The sequence below is a fragment of the Sinocyclocheilus anshuiensis genome, unplaced genomic scaffold (genome assembly GCF_001515605.1).
Source record: "Sinocyclocheilus anshuiensis isolate Anshui unplaced genomic scaffold, SAMN03320099.WGS_v1.1 scaffold916, whole genome shotgun sequence".
Classification (NCBI taxonomy): Eukaryota; Metazoa; Chordata; class Actinopteri; order Cypriniformes; family Cyprinidae; genus Sinocyclocheilus; species Sinocyclocheilus anshuiensis.
Window position 1 is genome coordinate 1269818 of NW_015548264.1, and position 15021 is coordinate 1284838.

Below are 15021 nucleotides of genomic sequence, written 5' to 3' on the forward strand. Positions count from 1 at the left end.
TGTATGTGTGTATATATATATATATATATATATATATATATATACATACATACATACACACACACGCATTATAATTCATATTATAATGACACATATTATACACATATTGTAATATATGTAATATATGATATTATAAATTCTCAATTTACCTGATTCTTACATAACCAGTTTAGAATTTCCCATTGTAGAAAGAAATACTCAGTGTAGTAACCCTAAAATCATTTTTTATTTAATTATCTGTATAGAGACATATTTCAGTGCTACTACATGACAGGAACATTAATAGTGTTCCTAAGCAAAATGTTTGAGTAATATTACTACAGCGCTGCCTTGCAAGCACTCTCAAAAAGTTTGAAAGCGATTAGTTGAGAATAGGTGAGAAGCAGCGTGAAAAATGTCTGGGGGAAGATGTGATATTTTTGGTGTGAAGCAAAAGGCCTGTGCTAAAAACAAATCTTGCTTCCAATTAGGAAATAACTTTCACTTGAGGTTATAGCGAAGGGATGTTGGAACAACGTGCTGATTTGTAGCGTGACCTCTCGGTGCACCAAACCTAAATCATTTGCAGGGGGTGACACAGACCGAATTCCTGAATTTCTTTAAATGCCTCCTTAGAGGCTTTTCTAGACAAACGAAGAAATAAAACACTTTTTTCCCCCTTTCTCCCTCCCTCTCTATCACAGTATAAATACTGTTCAGAGCCCTCCATACACAAAAAATAGGAATTCTCTCTCTGTCTCACTAATAGAATCCAGAAGACCCCTCTCACAGAGTCGAAATGAATACGGGAGAGTCCTGCAGGGAGGCGACCCCCTCCTCTTTGCGCTCTCCTAAATTAATAAATAGTCTATAATGTATTATAAATGTAATATTAACAATAATAATAATAACAAATTTCATATAATTATTATTACTTAAATGTCATTTATAATGATTTATAAAATAATTTTTAATTAAGTAATTGTTTTTGAAAGGGGTCATTTTTTCTGGATTGTGACGCAAAAGCAGCCACAAGGTTAAATTTCATATTCCAAATAATTCAAATTCAATTCAACAACTTTATATTCTAAAAGGTGAAATAACAAACATTGGATTTAGATTTTTTTCAATTTCAAGCATCTTGATTTAGCATCTTGACTGAATATTCCCAGATTTCTTTGTGCTTGGCTGATAAAACTCATGGCACATTCTCTCCTGAACGACCCAAGGCCATGAGGTAGATCTTGAGTAGAAGGAGGATATAGCGTAGAAAGGAAAACACTGACACTTCTCCTCTATCCCTCTGTCGCTCAGGCAGTAGGAATGTGAAAAATGCCTGTGAGAAGAGAGCAAAGAAAGACACCTGAAAGGTGCATTTTGAGGCCTGTTACTCTGTTCACCCACAAATCCTCTTCAGCTTATGTAGATAAGAAATGCTTAGTCAGTTGCTTCCATCTAGTTAGTTTTTTTTTTTTTACATAAACACGAGAGCATGGGAAACTGAAATGCATTTTGGATTAGCATTAACTGATGAACTTTTATTGAGCTGACCATTATCTTTTATTAAGCTAACAGTTGATAATTTTAATGTATAAAGTCACAGTTTGCGTTGTTTTGTCATCCCTAGTGCTTTCACAGGAAAATACACAGATAACAAAGAGGAAGGAACCTACCACTGTGCCGTTTGCGGTGCCCCTCTTTTCACGTAATGACCCATCTTTAACATTCCCATTGTATTTAATCTTTGTTTTTGAACTAGAAAACATCTCATTTGGTAGTCAATATTTTGTTATTGATGACTTACTGTCCTTGCAGGTCTGATAAGAAGTTTGACTCTGGATCAGGTATGGTTCTGCACTCACGTATAACAAAAATCAGAATAGATAAGACAAATTAGTTTATTTTTGTAAAAATGCTTGATTTTTTTTATTCTCAGAACAGCTCCAGTACATATTTTTGTAATTGTGTACATGATTGTACAAGACTAAGCCTAATTGTTTCTCAAAGAGAGAGAGAGAAAAATAGATAAGGCTCATTGCTCCTCATTCTTATCTTGTCTGGCTCAATAAGGGAGAGTTTGACCTTCTCAACCTCCTTTATGGTTGATTGCAAGGACGAATGTGAATCCAGTCAGCTGCCTAATAGGCTGCAAGTTTGTGGCTTGAAACCTCACATGCTCCTTTATATATTAGTTACAGCACCTACAGCAAACAACACCCTGACTTCAAGATCCTACAAAATATCTGAAATATTTTAACTTATCTGTTCTCTTTGAGATTAATGATATTGGCTATAAACATTCCACCACTGTCATCCATAATCTTTTGGAATCCTCCGGTTCTTAATTTGTGCACATCAAACATTCTTCCTTCACAAATGGAGAACAACTCTGTTTCATTTTGAGTTTTTTTTTTTTTTAATTAATTTAGTTACTGGCTTACAAAAAAATGACAAATAATCCCTTAAAATAATATTTGCTTAGAATTGTCAAATGAGGAGTATATTATAGTCACTCTGATTTTAATGCAGATATGCAAATAAGCATTAAATGCAGATCATAGTTGTTATGAATTGGGAGTTTCCTGGAAGTGCTTCCCATCTTGTTTTTAACATTGCTTTTGTAGTTGCAATGGTATATTTTCTGTTACGAGTTTAAGATATGTATTCAATGTTTTCTGTTTTAAGCTTAAAAAGACTCTCATCAGCTCGGTCTAAGTGAATGTTGAGTTGACGCTGAGTGTATACAATGTAATTGTAATATATTGCAGCAACGGATTGTTGATCCCTTACAGATCTGAGCTCCAAATCACATACTTCTGTAGCGTTACCCATGCTATTTTTATTCACTCTCCGAACAAAGTAAAACGTGTATGCGAGAATCCTCTACAGAAAACAGGATGAAATGAGAAACATCTGGGCCCCGTGTTGAAAAATCAGATTTTCACTGGAGTTGAATCTTTACTGTCTTCGACGTAGAGATGGGAGCCAAACGGGCTGCATTGCATGCAGGCAACTCTGCAGCCTGGACTCATATAGACTCAATTTCCTGTTTTGTTAGAGTGACGCTACACTGCTCCATTCACTGGGCCGCTCGCCCTGGCGATAAAGCTCCATTAGATCAGCTCCGCGACGATCCGCCGGGATTCTCCCGGTCTGAGTCATAGGATTCCTATATTCCCCCTAGAGCTTCCTGTGTCTGAGTGGAATTTCGTGGCTTTGTAGTTGCAGCCAAGCATCTCCTCCCTAAGAGGGAGGAGAGAGAGGTCAGTATAGATGGCGATTGAGGGGTGTTTGAGGGGTTGAGGAGGGAAAGTATAGATTGAGTGGGTGGATGATAGACCGACTGACTTCTGTTTCTCACCACACGTAGTATCACAGCAGTGAACCAACTCCTGCTTCCTGATTATAAAATGTAAAATCAGATAGAATTACCAAGATATGCTTGCCAATAATTAGGATCGAAAGCTAGAATAAAGGGCATGAAGGAACCTTGGTTGGCAAATCTCCCACACTGGCCCTTAAACAACTCTTTCTGTTAGTTCTCCATTAGAACAGAATAATTGCAGGTACTTAGAAAACCTTGAATTAACCTTTTGAAGGTCTTAAAAATTTCTTACATTTTTGGCCAGAAAGTGAAATGGCATAATTAGGTTTTTAATGATATTTTAACTCTCATGATGTACCATTCAATACAGATCATTTGTTTTGTACCGGTAAAAGGTTCTTGAGATTTTTTTTGAAAGTCTCTTATGCCTTCTAAGTCAGCATTTAAATAATCAGAAATACAGTAAAAACAGTAATATTGTGAAATATTATTACAATTTTAAAATAACCATTTTCTATTTTAATATATTTTAAATGTAATTAATTCCTCTGGTGAGAAAAGCTTAACTTTCAGCAGCCATTGTCTTCAGTGTCACATGATCCTGATTCTAAATTATTCTAATATGTTGATTTGATGCTTAAGAAACATTTCTTATTATAAATGTTGAAAACTGTTGTGCTGCTCATTGTTTTTATGGAAACATGATATATTGTTTTTCAGGATTCTGTGATAAATAGAAAGTTCATCAATCAAGTTGATCAATGTAATGTGCTGAAAAATAAATCTTACTGAGCCCAAGCTTTTAAACTGTAGTGTTTTTCTACCTCTAAATCGCTAATATTCTCTAAATGCTCTAGTATACATTTTTTGTTTTCTAGATTTAAAAACATACTATTTATACTTAACATTGCAGTTCTGTTGCTGCAAAACTTCATCTGTAATGTTTTGAATAATAATTGGATGTGGTGTACCCTGCAGTGCCAGTAGTCTTGTACTTCTCATTCATTTTGCTTTGCAGCGTCTAATTTAATGTCTTTCCCTCTACCAGTAATCAGGAGGTAGTACTTTAAAATAGGTAGGGTTTTTTTGTCGCTAATATTCTCTAAATGCTCTAGTATAAATTTTTTGTTTTCTAGATTTAAAAACATACTATTTATACTTAACATTGAAGTTCTGTTGCTGCAAAACTTCATCTGTAATGTTTTGAATAATAATTGGATGTGGTGTACCCTGCAGTGCCAGTAGTCTTGTACTTCTCATTCATTTTGCTTTGCAGCGTCTAATTTAATGTCTTTCCCTCTACCAGTAATCAGGAGGTAGTACTTTAAAATAGGTAGGGTTTTTTTGTCAAAAACCTAAACAAATATGCCAGCAGAGGCTGTGTAGTAGTACGTTCCCATGGTTCCTCTCCTCCAGACGTTCCACGTACCCAGAGAGCCATGAGCAGGACCACCCATGAGCCAGAGCAGCCATCCTTTCCACTTGCACCCCTGTTACTGGGTAGAAATTTTCCAGATGAAAGAAAGGGGATTGTGAGACAGCCCGTAACTCTGCTGATAACGCTGACCATTTTCAGTGAGGTTTGTTTCACTTTCTGATCTCATCTTCAGTGGGGTATAGATGGACGATCCCGTATATCTTGTTTTGCCACAAATCAAACACTCGAGAATCATGGGGGTGAATTTTGCATCAGCAAATACTCTTGCCATTTAACAACATTTTCTTTCCAAACCAAAGGACAAAGGTTTTTCTACATTCTCCATTGTTCTTTTCCAAATAATCCTCCTAACCCAATGTGCTTTGCATTCTAAGCATATGCAATGTGTTGCATTAAGGTTACTGATTAGTTTGCATTGCACTGGAGCAAAAGAAGTGATAGACAAGGATAGAGTGGCAAGAAAATGTGAGGATTCACTCAGAATGCGCTTCAGCATCAGGACAGGCCAGGAAGAGGACAAAACCTTTAAACTTACACAGAGATGGAATTGAAGGTTTATAGACGTGTGGATCAAATTAAAGATTCACTTAACCCTCAATGCTGTACTGCTTTTACAGGATGGCCGTCCTTTTTTGATTTGATCAATAAGGACTCTATAACACTAACTGATGACTTTTCGTATGGGATGCACAGAGTGGAGACAACCTGCAGTCAGGTACAAAACCAGATTTAAATTTTTTATGCATTGCTATAAAAACAACTTCTTGATTTTTTTTTTCTTTTTCTCTTTGTAGTGTGGTGCTCACCTGGGCCACCTTTTTGATGATGGACCTCGACCAACAAACAAACGTTACTGCATAAACTCCGCTTCTCTCAATTTCCAGGCGAAAAACAGTGCCTCTGAGGAGGTGGAAGCATCTGGAGGAGCAGGTCAATCACCACCTTCTAGTAAGAATGAAGAACTTTAATAGGACTTGAAATAGACCAATCAGATGTCACGCTACTCCAAAGTCACTCCTGAACCATCAATTCCAAATCAAGTGAGCCGTGCAATCAGACAGCTATATATTTAGCAACATTCATCTGAATCATGGGTCCTTCAAGATCACAATATGCAATATCAGTATCCAGATAACAGATTAGAATGGCCTTACGTTCGCTCCCCAACTTCTTTACTTAAATTTTGTGTCATTTGAAGAGCTCACGACGCTTCAAAGAAATTCGCTCTGCTAAAATATTTTTTAACACTTGTTGGAAATTTTCAGTTAGGGGCAAAGGTCTGAGACTACATTGGAAATCTGGTATTTTTTATTTGTTTTCATTTAAATTCATATTTTTAAAGATTGAGAATTTTAAACCACTGTAAAACAAAAACAGTGTGATGGGGAAAATTAAAAACAGTTTCTAGGTCACTAATCAAGTAAATTTGTGTCATCAGAGAGTCAGGTTTTCTGAAGCTCAAGATGATTTTTGAATCATACTCAAATCATGCTTGAGAACATGATCATCATGTAGCTCGCAAAATTGCTGGTGTCATTAAAACAAACATTTTCTCATATTCTTGTTGATTTTTTCAATTCAGATTTTATTTTTGAATGTTTTCGGGAAGTTGTGGCCTAATGGTTAGAGAGTCGGACTCGTAACGCAAAGGTTGTGGGTTCGAGTCTCGTACCGGCAGGGATTGTAGGTGGGGGGAGTGAATGTACAGCGCTCTCTCCCACCACGACTGAGGTGCCCTTGAGCAAGGCACCGAACCCCCAACTGCTCCCCAGGCGCCGCAGCATAAATGGCTGCCCACTGCTCCGGGTGTGTGTTCACGGTGTGTGTGTGTTCACTGCTGTGTGTGTGCACTTTGGATGGGTTAAATGCAGAGCACTAATTCCAAGTATGGGTCATACTTGGCCACATGTCAAGTCACTTTCACTTTTTTCTGATAATATGTGTAATGGGAAAAAAAATGCATTTTCACTAGTGGTCTCTGACTTTTTGGACCCCATTGTATATTGAAAGTCCAATGATTGGAAATGAATTATATATGTATACTTTCTCTGAGCGCTGTGTTGTTTTTGAAGTGACATGTGATACAGGGAGGTCAAGAAGTTTGAGGAAAATGCTATGCAAGTGCTCCTGTGAGCAGTAAAATAAGCACCGAGTGGAGAACAAAGCATTCTTTGAAATAAAATGGAACAGATGACAAATGTTTAGTCTGAACACAAATGTAGCCTGACTTTTAAGGGTGCTTTTTTGGTCTCCCTGCTTGCAGTGACTATTTTTGTCCCGAGTTGTGAGTTTTGTTTTTCCTGAGATATTGATTTATTTTGATTGATAGAATTTAATTAATATTGACCAGTGTGATTAAAGAGATATTAAGAATAATGTGTTGTTGTGAATTTTGTTCACATATTTAGGGGCCGAGCACTGAAGGTGTGATGGCTCCTATTGTATCCGATGGCATGTATTATTGTTTTTTCCCCCCTTATATGAATTAGTTTTTAGATATTACTTTATTTTGATAGTAACTTTGCAACTACATGTCAACTACCAGTCATTAGAGTGTTAGTAGACTGTCTGCTTAATATGGTTGCACTTTATTTTGATAGTCCGCCAACAGACATTCTACTGACTACATGTCCAATTATTCTACTAACCCTAACCTAACAGGCTACTTTGTATTATTGTTTTTTTCCCCCCTTATATGAATTAGTTTTTAGATATTACTTTATTTTGTTAGTAACTTTGCAACTACATGTCAACTACCAGTCATTAGAGTGTTAGTAGACTGTCTGCTTAATATGGTTGCACTTTATTTTGATAGTCCGCCAACAGACATTCTACTGACTACATGTCCAATTATTCTACTAACCCTAACCTAACAGGCTACTTATAGTCTAATGCGAGGGTAATGTAGTTGCAAAGTTACTTAAAGTTAGTAGAATGTCTAAAGTGGACTGTCGAAATAAAGTGTAACCTTTGATTTTATGGAAAAGAGCTGCTCGGACATAAGGAATATCGACAAAATTTCTACTTTTGCATTCAACGGAAGAAAGTCATTTGGGTTTGGAACAAAATGAAGGTGAGTAAATGTTAATATAAAATTAATAGAGGTTGATAAAAGCTATTTTACATTTGCATATCTAGCAAATTTACTCTTCAGTGAACTTTTTGCTCATCTTAACCCCATTTTTGTTGCAGCATATCACCATAAGAGGAAATTCAGACTCCCTGTATGTCCTCTTTGGGTTAACTGGGTGGAGGTACGCTTGGTGAGCTGCTGAAAGTCCTTCGAGCCTGGAGAGGTTACGTCAGCCTCGCCATCCTCTTTGGAGTGCTGATGTTTAGAGAACAGAGTGGTTGGCCTTATTCTGAGAGTGTGGGAAAAATCGTCCAACGGGCCTGTCGCTGAGAGCGTTTATGTTATCGATGCAATAAAGAATATTTACAAGTCAGGTGTGTTTAGACTGAGGGACGCTGGTGGGGGGGCTTTCGACGGAAGATGGAGGTTTTGTGGGGGGACTGGCAGCTGGAGTGTCTCAAACCAGCTTTCAACCCCATATCATCTCCCACCCGGAAGTCAAACAATTTTGTCATTTATGGAGCAAAAATGAACACGCAGGACACTCGGTAGGTAGCGTGACTACTCAAACTGTTTCAAGCCTTTCTTTTGTTGCTGGAATTCCAAAACATCCCATTGAAATGAGTCACGTCTTGTCTCTGGCCCAGACATTAATGCTTTAATGCACAGAATGTAGGTAAAACTCGTCCGTTAATCTGTTTTCATGTTCAGACTGTCCGCCTCACTTCCTGCCACTGAAGTGTCACCCCGAGCAAGTCATACTATATCTTGTCCCACTGGCCCCATTAGTTTGCTCTATGAAAGCACTAAACCAAACAAAAGATCTCCAGGCAGCAGCCGTACAACCCAAACACACAATCCGTGATCCACAAAGTCATCCAACACATAAACACCTCCCTCGAACCCTGGGACAAACACTAGACTCTCCATATAGACTGAACACACTCATTCACGGTTTCTTTGGGTACGCATGTGTGCAAGCCTCCTTCTTTCTTGCTTCATAGCCTGCCATTAACTGTAGCTCTGTGCTGACTTTGAGGGATTACAGGGGCTTTGCACAGACCTGCCTCTGTGTTCACCCGAAAATGCTTGCTTGTTTAAGACTGCAGCTTTGTTGCAGGCACAGGAAACCTTGAATTTAACAGGGTTTATGAATTATTGGTGTTAGTTTTCTTCTTACTTCCTTCCTTCAATCTGTGGAGAACTTAAAAATGTATTTGATAATAAATCAGGCCCCTTTACCAATCATACATTCAGGCTCTTTAACCTGCATAGTCACTTTCATATTCAAAGATTGTGGAACGTTTGTGCAAACCAAACTGAAATTAGCTGCTTGGAAAGCAGTGGAAGTGGTTTCTGTTTAGCTTTCCAAGTGCCAGTGCAATCTCCACACAAATCACACATTGAAAAAGTTCCCCCCATTTATGTGGCTCTTTTCCATGCAATAATGGAAACTAAAGTTTTCACCTTTCAAAATTACCATAAAAGTACTTGAAAAGTCCATATTCCAGGTCTGCTTGCATCTTTTTGAACTTAGAAATCTTTCATTCCAGTTAACTGTAACTACATGAAAAAGAGCAACCTCCTTTTGTGTTCCACCGAAGAAGGTCAAATGTGTTTGGAACAAATTAAGGATGAGTAAATTATGGCAGAATTTTCATTTTTGGTTGAACTCTTTCTCTTTAAGTCTAGAATTATCTTTGTCTAGAATCAGAATTAACCATTCCTTTACCACAGTTGGACGCACCTCAAGGACCAAGAGTGAATTAGGATACGCCTTTGGAGGCTCTTTCTAACTTATCAAATTTCTAATAGCACTTCCTGATTGTCCTGAAAGAATTGCTTCATCCCAAGCTCTCACAGACCTTTCCCCTGCATTCGGAATGTTTCGGATGTCATAATCTGGTCAATTGAAGAAGAAAGGGACTGAAGTGAGTGTAAAAAAAGAACTTGTGGAATAGTGTAGCTCTGCCAGATCTATCAGACATTCATCTGATGGATGTGTTGTGACTCCTTTCCTGAAGAAAAGTCAATGATCTCATTTCAGCTCTGTTAACTTCTGCCAAGTATTTACTTTTTTCAATGAGCAGTATGGGGGCAGAGGGACAGAGTCTGCCTGTGGCCTCATTCCAAATGATGCAGTTTGACAGAAACCACATGAAGGGCCGAGGGTATGCAGTATGGCCAGGATCTCAAGCTTGAAGGCAACACTCTGCCTCTACCAGGCCCTGCTTGTACCAAGTGCGCCTTTAGTATGATTGGTTCCGGATGCACTCAAGATATATTTTACCCGAGGTTGTACCAGTCGCACTGCAATCGTTTTGATACTAAACTAAATGGTTAAGTTGTTTGGGAATATTGTGCAGGTTGTCTTTCCCTCTGCTGTCGTCTTGCAGTACTTTTGCTGAACTGGAGTTTGGCGTCTGCAAGTGAGACATCACAGCTTTGGAATGCCACCAGGCGATCACCACACCACCTCTTCAGCATGCCGAACATAAATAAACCCCAGGATCTATCTGCCTTGTTATTCCTAGCATTACTATCAGGAAGTGTCCGGTGGTGATCTATGCTCTTCAAATAGTTCATTTGCAGCCTCGTTAAGACATTCTTTTCCCAGGACAGGGAATCAAAAAGCAGCTCTGTGTTTTGAAGTTGGTCAAGGGGATGAGGCTCACCACGACCCCTGTGGTTGCTTTAGGAGTACGTGCTGTTATTGGGGACATGTGTGTCTGTCTGCAGCTGGTGTATTGGAATGAAGAGTCTTAAGTCCAGCATCTCTCGAGCCGGGAAAACGTAATTTCTATCCCTGTTGTTTTGAATCTGCCAGGTTGTTTTAATAATAATAAAATAATAATTCATTACATTTATATAGCACTTTTCTAGGCACTCAAAGCGCTTTACATTGTGAGGGGGTATCTCCTCATCCACCACCAGTGTGCAGCATCCACCTGGATGATGCGACGGCAGCCATAGTGCGCCAGAACGCCCACCACACACCAGCTTGTTGGTGGAGAGGAGACAGAGTGATGAAGCCAATTAGCAGATATGGGGATTGTTAGGAGGCCATGATGATCAGAGGCCGATGGGCAAATTTCGGCCCATCAGGCAGTTTTGACTGCCTAAGTTTGCATCTCGAGCACACATCCTGATGAACCCAGTGAATGTGTCCTGTACATGACCTTGCAGCTGTCCGAGGGTTGAGCAGATGCTTCGGCGAAGCTTTACTAGGTGATGAATGCAGAAGCGTAACTTTTACGGACAAGTGGGATTGGGCTTGCTGTTGCAAAGTGAAAGCTTAAAGGGATAGTTCACCAAAAATTAAAATTCTGTCATTAATTACTCACCCTCATGTCGTTTCAAACCCGTAAGACCTTCGTTCATCTTTAGAACACAAATTAAGATACTTCTGATGAAATCCGAGAGCTTTCTGACCCTGCATAGACAGCAACACAACTGACACATTCAAGGTCCAGAAAGGTAGTAAGGACATCGTTAAAATAGTCAATGTGACATCAGTGGTTAAACTGTATTTTTGTTTTCTTTGCACACAAAAAGTATTCTCATAGCTTCAGAAAATTACGGATTAACCACTGATGTCACATGGACTATTTTAACGATGTCCTTACTACCTTTCTGGGCCTTGAACGTGATAGTTACGTTGCTGTCTATGCAGGATCAGATATCTCTCGGATTTCATCAAAAATATCTTAAAATCCGAAGATGAACGAAGGTCTTACATGTTTGGTACGACATGAGGGGGAGTAATTAATGACAGAATTTTTATTTTTGGGTGAACTATCCCTTTAAGCATTGAGACGGAGCCAATTATGTAGTGTAGGAGAGCGAGGTTTAATAATGAATCTGTCTCCATTTTAGACTTTTGAGATAACAACCAGTGGGTGCCTTTGTTTTGCAGTGAACGGAATGGTGCCATACCATATTGACACGGAAATGTGGTTAAAGGTAATTTATTCTTTAAGTTGAGGATGTATGGAACATGTTAGCCGTGTGATTAATTAATAGGTAGGTGTGTGTGTTTGTGAGAAAGGAAGTTCAGAACGGCATCCGAAGGTTCTGGGATCAATTATGCCGAGGAGAAAGTGGAGTGAAATTGTGACCACTGGGCCTCTTGTTTCTTTGCCGAGTTCTGCGGTTCATACCGTCAAGCGAAAATTAGTTTTTATAAGAGCGTATTCAAGAGCTGACACCATAAAACTGACAGAGGGCATTTGTGCCTTTGTAGTTTCAGCCTGTGCAGGACTTGCATCTGGAGGAAAAGACAAGATTAAGGTTCTTAGCTGGCCCCCTCTCTCCCATAGCCCATGGGAGGAAAGGCAGTATCTTTGAGCCCAGAGTTAAATATAGAATGGTTACAAAGCACTCACGATTTGCATACCTGAGAATAAAATGGTTCTGTTCTGGAAAAACTTAGCCAAACTGTGGAGGAAGCCATGGGAATTTCCCTACGCTCTGTAGCCCAGAAATGTGGAAAATCTTCTGGAGAATTGAGCTGCTCAGAACAACTGCTCTTTGATTTAAACTCTGAATTGAAAATGTAAATCCATGCCTTCAACCAAGCAACTTCATTCACCATTTCCCATAGAAAGAATCAGACTAGTTACTTAAGGTCTTTTTTGTTTAACGAGGAAAAACAGAAATACGAGATGTATTGATTTCCATGCAATATGATGAAATTCTTCTTGAGGTGCAAGGTGGAATGACCATGATGGGTTTAAAATCATATTCCAGTGCTTTGGTTTATGTCCATGAAATTGCAAACAAAACAGTTATCGTTAGCTTGGATACCTCGTCTTATGCTAAGCCATATAACATGCGATATGATATGATTTGAGTACAGGCTCTTGCATTTTCCAACCAAATTTGGATGGTTATTTGATTTTGTTTTTCTACGGCAACAAAAGTAGATCCAAAAGAGGCCAAAGCATCAAGCTTTGTTTCGATCTCTACGCAGCTTGTTAAGTATCTTAACTTGCTGTGCGTGTTAATGCATGTTTAAATTAACCAAATATTCATATATTTTTAAACATACATAAACATCATAGTAAAAGGGACTAATATTAATGCATATAACATGACATAATATTATCTAAATTTAAAGTACATTGTTGTCAAAAGCCAAAACCTATGACTAAAACAGATAACTGTAAAATCGAACACAGACATGCATACCACATTCGGTTGCTAAGGAGCACCAAGCAAACACTTATCAGCTCACAAAAACATTTTTTTTCCTCATTCACGCTTTTTACTCTCTCTTTTTTTCTTCTTCTCCAAAGCAAGTAAACTTGCCTCTGGCTCCCTGGGCGGCGGGGAGCATTGAGTGAACGCCAAATCTTTAGGATGTCACCGCTGCTCAGTTGCTTCCACTTAGCCTTCCAGACTTTCCCCTAGCTTCTTTTCAAAACAAATCTTGGAGCGGGCCCACAGAAAGTGCATTCTTTCGCTGCCAGAGGTTGCCCAGACAGACACACTGAGATGGCATTTATTTACACAATCTACATCATGAAGTATACATACTAGTTACATATTGTGCATACAAGCATATGTACATTTTCATAATTGAATCTATTGCTTAATATGTAGTTTATGCACACAGTGAATCTCTGGAATTGTGTTTTGTGACATACTTTAGTTTTTTTCTTCTAATCGTAATGAAATGTCGCTAAATACTCTTGACCAGCTGTATTTGTTAATTAATGCTAGTGTTTGTTCTTCTAGAGTAATGACATTAGAAATTAAATTGCAAAAGACTAAACCTTAGCTTGACTTGGCAAACTCTGGTGTCACCTTCCGCCACTCAAGCGAATGAGTTAAACTAACTTTGCTTTAATCTGATGTTCTTCTGTTGGCCTTGGCAGGTGTTTCATGGCGATCCAGTGTTGTTTTACTTCCTCTGTTTGCTTAGGCTAATGGTGAATGGGCTTTTGGCAAATACTTCAGGTTGCCTATTTGGGAAGTGCGATTAGGCAGCTGTTAGAATTTGGTCCAATCAACAAAGCCCCCAAAATTTTCTCTCTACAGGATCAATATGTAAACATAAACCAGAAGACTCCCAGTCTGGGTTAAAATGGTATGCCAATCCATATAGATGCTTCTTTTTAGATTGTATTTGTTTGAAATCAATTTCTTCAAAGCAAGCCATTTTATTGGAAGTGAGACATGACTGAGGACTGAGAAGCGATGATGATTATTATTTTTCACAGGTTGCTTTTGCTCAGGAGTCTTCTCAATTGACCCTTCAATTGACCCACCAATCACCCCCTCACCCAGCCCTAAAACTAAACAAAGGTCACGGGGACTGACCCTTCCTCCAGGCGTCCAACTAAACTACAGGTGACGGTGGAAAGCTTTTGCTGAAGTGTGTATCCTTATCTCAAACGTCAAAATACTGATTTACTTAAAAAGAAACTGATCAATAAGTCAAGTCAGTGACCCATTAAACCCTTGTCTTCATTGAAATGTGAAAAGGGGAGGGTTTATCAGAAAATAGATGGGATATAGACACTTAGGTCTGAATGGATCAATGAAGATTTTAGGTTATAAGTCACAAATGCATTACAGAATACGTATATTTTTTGATCCAGCACAAATTCTTCTAGGTTTTTGATCATTTTTAAATGCTTATTTGTTTGTTTTGTTTGTATTTTATTAACTTAAAGAGCAAAAATCTGGGTTATATTGAAGCTCTTACAATGGAAATGAAAGCAGCCAGTCCATAAATATTAAAATATTAACTGGTTCAGTAGTCTAGCCACATAAAATACATGATTTTACTTTTTTTATATATATAATAATCAACATTTATGCCAGAAGTGCTATCATTTCAGCTTGAATAGGAATATAAAACTGCATATATAATAATTATACAAAAGCTTGTTTAAAATAGTTTTTTGTGACCATGCATGTTCTGCTCCGTGTGATGGTAGTAAAGTTCACAGTGGCAGCTGCACTTGAGCTGTTTTTTGGGGAGATCAGGAATGTGCAGTGGGCCGTTCGCTCTCTTTTGAAGACTTCCTGTCTCAGAGGCCAACGTTCCATAAATTTGTCAATGAAAACGAGTTAATTGAAGAACAGAGCTGAATTTATCAGGACTACACTGAGACTGTGTATGAATGTGTTGTGCGTGCATGTTTGTATTTGTACATAGATAGATGTGTGTGTGACAGGGACGTCGTGTCTCAGAAA

The 15021-nt window shown here is 38.5% G+C and overlaps 1 protein-coding gene across 1 annotated transcript in view; it reads left to right on the forward strand.

The window, feature by feature from the left end:
• LOC107655548 (methionine-R-sulfoxide reductase B3, mitochondrial-like) overlaps positions 1 to 5722 on the forward strand; it is an 11926-nt gene extending 6204 nt beyond the window's left edge. The window contains exons 3-6 of the mRNA XM_016443065.1: positions 1607 to 1684; positions 1795 to 1823; positions 5360 to 5457; positions 5537 to 5722. Coding sequence (XP_016298551.1) covers positions 1607 to 1684; positions 1795 to 1823; positions 5360 to 5457; positions 5537 to 5710 — 379 coding nt within the window. The 3' untranslated portion in view covers positions 5711 to 5722. The remainder of the gene's footprint in view (positions 1 to 1606; positions 1685 to 1794; positions 1824 to 5359; positions 5458 to 5536) is intronic.
• The last annotated feature ends 9299 nt before the right edge of the window (positions 5723 to 15021 follow it).